General features: G+C 59.0%; 1 protein-coding gene across 2 annotated transcripts; it reads left to right on the forward strand.

Annotated features, from left to right (window-relative positions):
- Window positions 1–1218: 1218 nt before the first annotated feature.
- Window positions 1219–8356, forward strand: FXYD2 (FXYD domain containing ion transport regulator 2). 2 transcript variants are annotated; one of them, XM_049612807.1, is made up of 6 exons: window positions 1219–1295; window positions 5668–5706; window positions 5890–5964; window positions 7627–7663; window positions 7849–7879; window positions 8013–8356. In XM_049612807.1, exons 1-5 carry the CDS (start codon window positions 1277–1279, stop codon window positions 7871–7873), a joined length of 195 nt encoding a protein of 64 aa, XP_049468764.1. In that variant the 5' UTR covers window positions 1219–1276; the 3' UTR covers window positions 7874–7879; window positions 8013–8356. The 2 variants fall into 2 exon arrangements, with proteins under 2 accessions (XP_049468764.1, XP_049468753.1); XM_049612796.1 differs by lacking the exon at window positions 1219–1295 and adding an exon at window positions 3780–3850.
- Window positions 8357–8639: the final 283 nt, after the last annotated feature.

Here is an 8639-nt window from a genome sequence, read left to right on the forward strand (position 1 = left end):
CCTTTTGGGATCCAGATGCCTTCCTTCACTGCATTGGGGTCCGGTAGGTAATGCAGACTGTGTCCGTGTGTGTGTGTGTTTGGGGGAGGGTGGGAAGGGACTTCCGGCTGCGATCTTCACTTTTCTGAACCACCGATGTGTTTGGACCAGGTAGCTTCCGAAATGTCATCTAGCCCCGAGATGTATGAATCTCCCAAAGCGCCCCGCTTGGGGAATTTCCGCTCGGCAGCCCTGAGCTGTCTCAGTGTGCAGGTTTCCCCTTGGGAACGTGTGACACGGCCTGGTCGTGGGAGCAGCTGGGCCCCCCGAGCAGGGCCCTCAGGACAGACCTCAGCCCCTCCAGGTCACGCCCCTCCAGGCCCCCGGTTCTCCATTCCCCCGGGGTCTTCCAGCTTGGAGGTGGCTCTCGCGTGGGGCAGGGTCGTCAGTCGTCCCCTCGGGGCAGGAGATATGGCTAATGAGGGACAGAGAGGCAGGCTGCCCTCTGACTGGAGCCAGGGAACAGAGACTTGGTGGAGAGCCAGCTTGGGGGGCTGCTCTGTATCTCCTGTGTGGGCTCCTGGCTCCTGCTGGGGACAGGCCCTCTGTATCTATCTCCCTGGGACCAGAAGTGCTGTCTTACGGCCATTCCCCGAGGCCGCCTCGTGAGGGCTGCTGGTGTCTCCTGCTGGGCCGCTGAGGTGAGGCGGGCAGGTCTGACGTCACAGCCTGCGGGAAGTCACCCGGAGCTACGAGAGGGCGCCCAGCTGAGGAAGGGCAGGCTGCCGTGGAGCTGCTCTATCCGGCCCCCAGGTCCCCAGCTGCTTCCCTTCTCTGCCTACTACCTAAGGACACAGGAGGCTCAGCTGAGTGAAGGCCTACAGGGATCCACAAATGGCCCCGAGTATCTCCCTCAGTGGCCCCTAGGGTGACCTTTGCAGGCACCCTGGGCAGCTTGGAGGGCACTGGCTGTGGCCTCTCTCCCGGGCACACAGGGCCCGAAGGCTGTGGCTCGCTTTGCTGTGGCTCCCAGCTTCCCCCCTTCCTCAGGTGCCCGGTGGAGTTCAGAGAATGTCTCACGTGGATCCCCGCCCCAGCCCGCCCCAAGGGGCAGGCAGGCGCGAGGTGAAGGCTCCCCTGTCAGTCCCTCCTCCTTGACTCTGTCTCTTCCTGCCTGTGGGCTTGGGCTCGCAGGGGCGCGGAGGGAGGGAGGGAGGGCCGCACTTTCCATCCAGACCCTTGGCCACCAGCACGTCATTGCTCTCTCCCACCGAGGACACAGCCGGCAGCTCCTGCCATGGACAGGTGGTACCTGGGTGAGTCCCCTCAACCCCATGCCTCCCCCCTGCTCAGAATCGGATGCAGGTGTCTACCTCATCACGTTCAGGGGCCCCACCTGCTCCCCAGAAGTGCGGGGGGTGGGGGGGGTGGGGTGGGGGGGGTGGGAAGCAGAAGCGAGGACAGGCAGCGTTTCTAAACAAGGGCATCTCAAGGTGGAGTCCTGGGCACGTGGTGATCTCTACTCTGAGCATCTCTGTGCCACTGGGGCTGGGAAGACAGCCGGTCCCGAAGCCTCCCTTTCTGTCTCTCCTCCTGTTCATCTGCAGGAATTCTAAAGCCAGGCTGCTGGGTTTGAATCTTGCTTTCCCCACGTCCTAGCTGCCTGACCTCTGGCAAGGTATTAAACTTCTCTGTGCCTCAGTTTCCTCATCTATAAAATGGGGATGATGATAATACTTCCCTGACCTCAGAGCTGCGATGATTATGCGACTTGATTTTCATTACTTGCTTACAACAGGGTTAGCCTTGCACACTAGAGTTACAAATGCAGATGACAACTTGTTTTTCCGATTTCCCCTTTTGTCTGAAACCATCTCTCACTCTTTCCCCTATCTACCTATTTATCTATCATCTATCTAACTTTCCACCTATTTTTTTTAACCCCTTATTCCAGATGGAATCCGCAATAACTTACAGAGACAGACAAAATGCACCAAGATTCCAGGAGAATGTGTAGGAAGGGGCACCGGTGTCTTGTGTGGGAGAGTGACGGTAGCTTTGGGAGCCCAGCCTTGGGGGTCTGGCTTTCTAGCCCTGGCTTTGTTACTAATGGGAGGTTTCGGTTAAATCCCTCAAGCTCCATGCCCCTCAGTCTTCTTGGGCTGCCCAGTGGGAGACACGGCACCTCCCCGGCCACCTCCAGGGGCCGTTACAAGGAGCAAATGACCAGCCTCAGTTTCTTCACCTGTAGAACGGAGCAACCACGCACTCAGTGGGACAGTGCGTTTAAAGAGCCTGACACATGGTCGGCCCCTACTGAGCATGAGCTGGGTTGTAATATCCTCATGGATATTCATCGCTTGGTTCTGGAAGCTGAAGGTTGCCGAATGGGTGTCGGGGCTCCTGGTCTGCGAGGTCATGACATTCTCTCTCCGTCTCACCCCGTGCTAATTTTCACTGGAGGGGAGTTGGCTTTCCTGTGTCCAGCAGCTGACGTTCAACAAAAGGTCAATGCCGTCTATTTCTCTAGTCGGCACAAATCCGACAGTGACAATAGTGACACCTGCTGTGTATCTGGTCCCGTGCCCGGCTCCCTATGTGCATTTTCTCCTTTTCTCCTCACCACAAATCCCTCAGGTAGGGAACAGTCCCATTTTATAGACGAGAGGACTGAGGCACAGAGAGGTTCAGGAACTCGACAGGGGTCAACCCCTCCTTGGTGGACACTGACTGCTAGCTTGGGTCCCTTGGCCCCATGGAGCATCAGCCTCTTCTGGAGGCCAGTGCAGTGAACTAGAACTTAGCCGGGAATGTGAACAGCCATGGAGTACCCAGCCCTGGGGTCCCCGAGGCGAAGGAGGCCACCACAGAGTGGGGAGGCAGCCTCAGAGGTGTGGGGAAGCACCTGACCCCTAAAGCCTAAGGCCTGCCTGTCATTCTCCACTCTGCCCGTCACTGGCTGTGTGTCCTCCGGCCAGGGCCCCACCCTCTCTGTGCCTCAGATGCCTCATCTGTAAAATGGGAGCTCACACAAGGCATAAGGAAATAATAATTAGGAAAGCGCTTTGTAAATTGTAAAGGCAAGACGTTCTCCCCGTGGCAGGACTTGGCCCCTTCCTTGAAGGAGCCTACGTGCAACCTGGGCAGCTGGTGTGGAAGCAACTGGGTTGTAAGAGGAAAATGCCAGAGGCAGCAGGAAGAGAGAGATTAGTGAGGGATGGCTGGAGCCTTTCTGGCTGAGGTGCGAGCTGCTAGAGGCAGCCTTGATGGATGAGGGAAAGAACAGGAGTGGGCAGGCGTGGGGGTGTGAACGTGCACGGTGGGCTCGGCGTGGGCCTTGAGGTGGGAGAGGGGCGGGCACCTCGGGACCCCCTCAGGGAAGCCCTGAATGCCGGGTAAGAAATAGCAGCTGAGACAGTGATCTCCACGGTGGTTGGTGAGGTGGGCGGCTGCTGGGGTTGGGGGCCTCTGGGGGCCCCGTGACACCGTCCCCCAAGCTGTAGAATCCACTGAACGTAACTTTGAAAGTGCCGCTTCCCCGTCGCCACAGCCCCAGCCATGATGTCTCCGGCCTACCTCTCCCCGCCCTGTCTCTGGAAATTTCCTTTGGGAGGATTTGGGAGCCCAGCCAGCCCCTCCCTGCCCCTGCCTGCCCCCTCACCTGCTCGTGCCTCGGAGGGAGCCCCTCCGCTCACACTAGGGTTTCTCTTGTGACTGGGGTAAATATTACCCGGCACTGTTAATGTTTAATGCCCCCACCTCACCCCTGGCCACCCCATGGCCCGGCACTCTCCCCAAAGCAGAGACAGAAGAGGGCAGTGGAGACCAGCCCAGGCCGCTAGGGAAATGGCAGGGCTATTGGCGGACGACGGTGAGTGTGTGCGAACGTGTGCGAAGCAGGTGGTCTCTCCTTGGGCCACCTTTGGAGGGATGAGTTGCACCCCTGCCCCCCTGCCTTCCGGAGTCCCCGGCGCCCCTCCCCGACCCTTGCCACCCAATCCTAAGAGGATTTTTCGAGACAATTTCTTTGAAAAGAGGATCCTGCCTTAACTCTGCTTGAAGGCAGAGCCTCGGCGGCCAGGGAGGCGCTGGGGGGTGGGGGTGAGGGTGAGCTTCCGTCTCGGCCTCCTGGCATGCACCTATCCTGGTACAATGCATCTTGGGGGACTATCCAAGCTCGGAGCAGGAGGTGGAGGGGGCCAGGCTGGCTTTGGGGTGAGAGCCCCTCAAGTTTGGGACACCCCTGGAAGGATCCTGCCATGGGGGTGATTCGGGCCTGGAGGCTAACAGGGGCCTCTGTTGACCACGGTGGGCTTTGAGCCAGACCTAGGAAAGATGAGGGCTGTGGGGGGGGTGGGCTCACCAAATGGATGGTTTCCTGATGTGGTGAGGGGAGCCGCCAGGCCAGTCGTGGCTCTGACGCTCACCCCCCATGTGACCTTGAACAAGACCCGAACCGGATCCTGGGAGACAACCTTGGTGGGCTCCTGCAGGAGGGCGGGATCGGGCCCCTGCAGTCACCCCCGTAGGCCCAGGCACTGACCCCGCCTGGCCAGGGAGGCTGCCCTGGGGATAACCGGGCTCACCAGGCCCCAAAGCCCCCCACCGTGACCCAGGGCACGGTTCGGCACGCCACTGGAGGTGACAACTTGTGCCTTCCTTCTACCTCACGCACGGCTTACTTACTGCCCAGAAGGGGCTGGAGCAGGGCAGGACAGAGGGGCCACCCTCAGCCATGGCAGCAAAGCTCTGGCCAGGTGCCCCCCGGCTGCCCAAAGACAAGTGTGCTCTGTTTACGGGGCTGGGGGGCAGAGCTCCACCCCTGGTGGGGAAACACCACAGGAGGCAAGGGACCGGACCATACTCGACCTTGAAACATCTTGTTCCTTCTGACCATCTGAGAGGCAATGTAGCAAAGGGGTTAAGCACCTCGATTCTTGGCAACCCATTGCCTGGGTTCGAATGCCAGCTCTCGCCCTTTATGGCATGTGACCTAACCCCTCGGTACCTCCGTCCTCTTATGGATTATATTGGAATAATATTAATGCTTCATAGGGTTGTTTGAGGGCTAAATGAGCTAATGTTTTGTTAGCCTTGGCCTGGCATGTGGTAAACACTATGTATTAATGTCTCTTCAAAGGATTTGCTTCCCGTTGAGGATAGAAACATAAGCGAGAAGAATCTAGAAACCTGAGTTCAAGACCCAGTTCTGCTTCGAACTTTCGTGGGGACTTTAAACAAGTCTCCAGACCGGGCTTCAGTTTTCCCCTTCTGCTCAGTGAATGTTAAGGGCCTCTCCATTTGTTGCATGAACGTCACTAGGCATCTGCTAGGCATTCAGTAGTCACATGGAGAGGGACTAAGAAGTCACGTGGAGGTGAGTCTAATGGGAGATGTCTCCCTCGGCCTTGCTTACTACTGTAGGAAGCAAAGAGAGGAAAGAGCCAACCCCGCAGGGTTTCCAGAGGCCCCCACAGGCAGCACAGAGCTCTGCTTTGGATGCTTGGTATTTGGTCCCAAGGTGACTCTATCTGAAGCAGCCCAGGACAGATGTCCCCGTTGGCAGTGGCATTGGCAGGCCCACCAGCCTCCTCTTGCCCACTTGGCCACTTGGGGCTGATGGATGGGACGGATGTGAGTTCCACTGCTTCTGCGACAGACTCACCCTGCCTCTGGCTCTCTCTGCAGGTGGCGACCCCAAAGGGGACGTGGACCCATTCTACTACGGTAGGCCTGGTGGGTCCCTCCTCGGCCCCTCTTCTGGCCACCACGCACGGATGCCCGGGTCCCGGCATCCCCCAGTTATGTTCCCCCATCTTCCCCTGTTAGCATGGGGCTGCTGCTGGGGTGGGCTGTGGGGAGGGGTGCCTGGGGTGACCCATCCCACCTCCTTGCCCTCTCCTTCCTCAGACTACGAGACCGTCCGCAATGGAGGCCTGATCTTTGCTGCCCTGGCCTTTGTCGTGGGGCTCATCATCATCCTCAGTGAGTGGGGCTGGCCTCATGCTGGCGTTGGGGGTGGGGGGGAGGCGCTGCATGGAGCCTCATCTCTTCTCAAAGCCACTGGGCGCTGGTTCCCCAGGTGGGGGTGGGGGAAAGCCCTCTCACTCCCTTCCCAGATCCCAGAAGGGAAGTGAGTCTTTCCGCTCGCCTCCATTGCCCCATGCAGGATGTGGGAACTGAGCGACACCCTGATAGACAGAGGCACCCCGGGATGCCTCCCTACTTGGTCCTTGGACCACCCAGAGCAAGTTCCCTTTTCCTCACGTGCGCCCTCTGGTGGCCAGTGGAGGAGCTGCTGAGATGGGAGGGCAGGCTCTTCCAGCCTGGGACACTGCAGTGTCCGCGGGGTTCAAGGGGAGGGAACCAACCTTCAATGGACGCCTCCCTTGACCAGATCCGGTCACTTTCCTTTCTTGGCATGAGCTACATCTCAGTCCGTTTATTTTTTTTTTAACCTTTATTTTAGAGAGAGAGACAGACAGAGCATGAGCAGGGGAGGGGCAGAGAGAGAGGGAGACACAGACCTGGAAGCAGGTTCCAGGCTCTGAGCTGTCGGCACAGAGTCCGACGCGGGGCTTGAACCCACAAACCGTAAGATCGTGACCTGAGCTGAAGTCGGACGCTCCACCGACTGAGCCACCCAGGCGCCCCCATCTCAGTCCATTGAATCCTCTGGGCAACACTGAGGGATGGTCAAGACTATCACATCTGATAGATGAAAACCACTGACCGTGGCAGGTGCAGCAATTTGCTCTGGGTTCCACAGCCAATCAGAAGCAGAGCTGGGTTCAGCTGTTCCCCCCCCACCCCTCCCCACCCCCCGGCCCCCGCGCACTGCTGGAAAGCAAATGAGGCTGGGAGCCAGAGGCATCAGGACCCACTGCTAGTTTACTATGGATCCCCAACTCCCCGGGCCTCAGTTTGCACATCTGTTAAATGGGGACGATCCCACTGATAAAGCCAGGGCTATCACCCAAAGACATGGCAGCCAAGAAAGCATTCAGGCATAGGCATAGAGTGTTCTGGGGGAGCGAAGGGTCCTTGTATATCTCCCAGCCCCAGCCCGGCCCCAGCAGGCACACAGCAGGCACTTAGTAAAGGCTTATTGGCTTGTTTTGCTGCAACCGGAAGAAACACACCCCGAAACGCAATCAGTCCTGTGTCCTCGGATTCTAACCCGTCCATGGTCGGTGCCATCCCATCTGAAGGCTTCGGTCTGCAGACATGGCCGGTCTCCCCAGTTCATCCGGAAGGTGTCTCAAGGGCAGCCCCGTATAGTGGTTGAGTGCACAGCTGCAGGAGGCAGACCGGCCTGAGCAGAGATCTTGGCTCTGGCCTCACAGTTGTCCTCCTCCGAGAGCTTACTGAGCGGCGACTATGTGCCCAGCCCCGGTGCTGGGGGCACCGCGATGGCCCAGGCTCGGCTACTGCTCTCGGCGTGCCCAGCCTACCATGGATCCGCTGTGGTAAATGTTTGTTGCCGGACTGACCGAACGGCTTGGGCCCCTGAATGCTTATGGCCCCGCCATATGTGAAGAGAGAAACAGTCACCTGTGGCTTTGGCAGAAGGGAGGGAGGGAGGAAAGGGAGGGTCTCCTTGGAAGCGAGCGGTTGAGGGAAACTCACCTCCTTTCTCTCTTCCAGGCAAAAGACTCCGCTGTGGGGGCAGAAAGAAACATCGGTGGGTGTCTGCCCAGGGTAACTGAGTGAGGCAGGGACACGGGGTGGAGGGGGATGGGAAGGAGGGCCAGGCCAAGGATTTTTCTCTGAGGCCTTTGAAGGGGGGTCCCCAACCTCAGGGATCCCCCCGGACTCACCACCTCCTCCTCTGACCTCTCACCTGTCTTTTTCCCTCCCCCACCCCAGGCAAGTCAACGAAGATGAGCTGTAATGATGGGTAAGTTGGGGAGGGACAGGGGAGGGGGCCAGCCAGGGAGGGCTGCGAAGAGAAAGGTCGATGAATCAGGAATGAAACAAAAGGCCCTGCTTCGGCCCCCACTACAGCCCAAATCCCATCTTTGTCTTTTCAGAGTCTGCCATGCCCCCGTTGCACTGGGGTCATTGGGAAGCCTTCCCTGAGCTGTAGACCTTTGTCCCCAGCACTGCCAGGCCCTCGGCTGAAGGAAGCGCCAGGCTCCGTGTGACCCCTGGGTGCACATGGCCTCCTCCCACCTCTCGGCCACCTCCTGTTAATAATAAAGCCAGCCTCAGAGATGGCTCCTTCCCTGGCGTCCCTCCCTCCTCCTCTATACCTGCCACGACCAACTCGCCCTTCCAAGCTGGGGTGCAATGCAGCCTGGTCTCTCCCGGTTTTCAATGAACTGCTCAGGTGCCCGTGCCTATTAAAGCAGGAAGTTTCGTAGGACCACCTGCAGGCCTCTTCTTGCCCCCCGAGCCCCATGGGCAGAGGGCTCAGCCTGTCTTCCCAAGGCAGAGAGAGAGAGAGAGAGAGAGAGAGAGAGAGACAGCCGGGAAGTCTGAAGGTCAGCGATGATCGGGTGCTGCTTGGGTTTCTGCCTCAGGCCCTGGATGCTGCTACTGGAGCTTTCTGCTGGGGGTTCCCGCAGACGTGCCCTGAGCTGTCTGTGACCACAGCATGAGCCCTGCCATCTCACACGTGCGCCAGCGTGCCGGGCCGGGCGGGTCCGGGGGGCCTG

The sequence above is a fragment of the Panthera uncia genome, chromosome D1, assembly GCF_023721935.1.
Source record: "Panthera uncia isolate 11264 chromosome D1, Puncia_PCG_1.0, whole genome shotgun sequence".
NCBI classification, from domain to species: domain Eukaryota; kingdom Metazoa; phylum Chordata; class Mammalia; order Carnivora; family Felidae; genus Panthera; species Panthera uncia.

Bases quoted from the DNA above. Each gene is read 5' to 3' on its own strand.
- FXYD2 (XM_049612796.1), top strand. From the start codon at position 3,826: ATGGCAGGGCTATTGGCGGACGACG. The intron at 3,851-5,667 runs GTGAGTGTGTGC...CTCTCTCTGCAG, and splicing joins AGGGCTATTGGCGGACGACG to GTGGCGACCCCAAAGGGGAC. The intron at 5,707-5,889 runs GTAGGCCTGGTG...CTCCTTCCTCAG, and splicing joins CGTGGACCCATTCTACTACG to ACTACGAGACCGTCCGCAAT.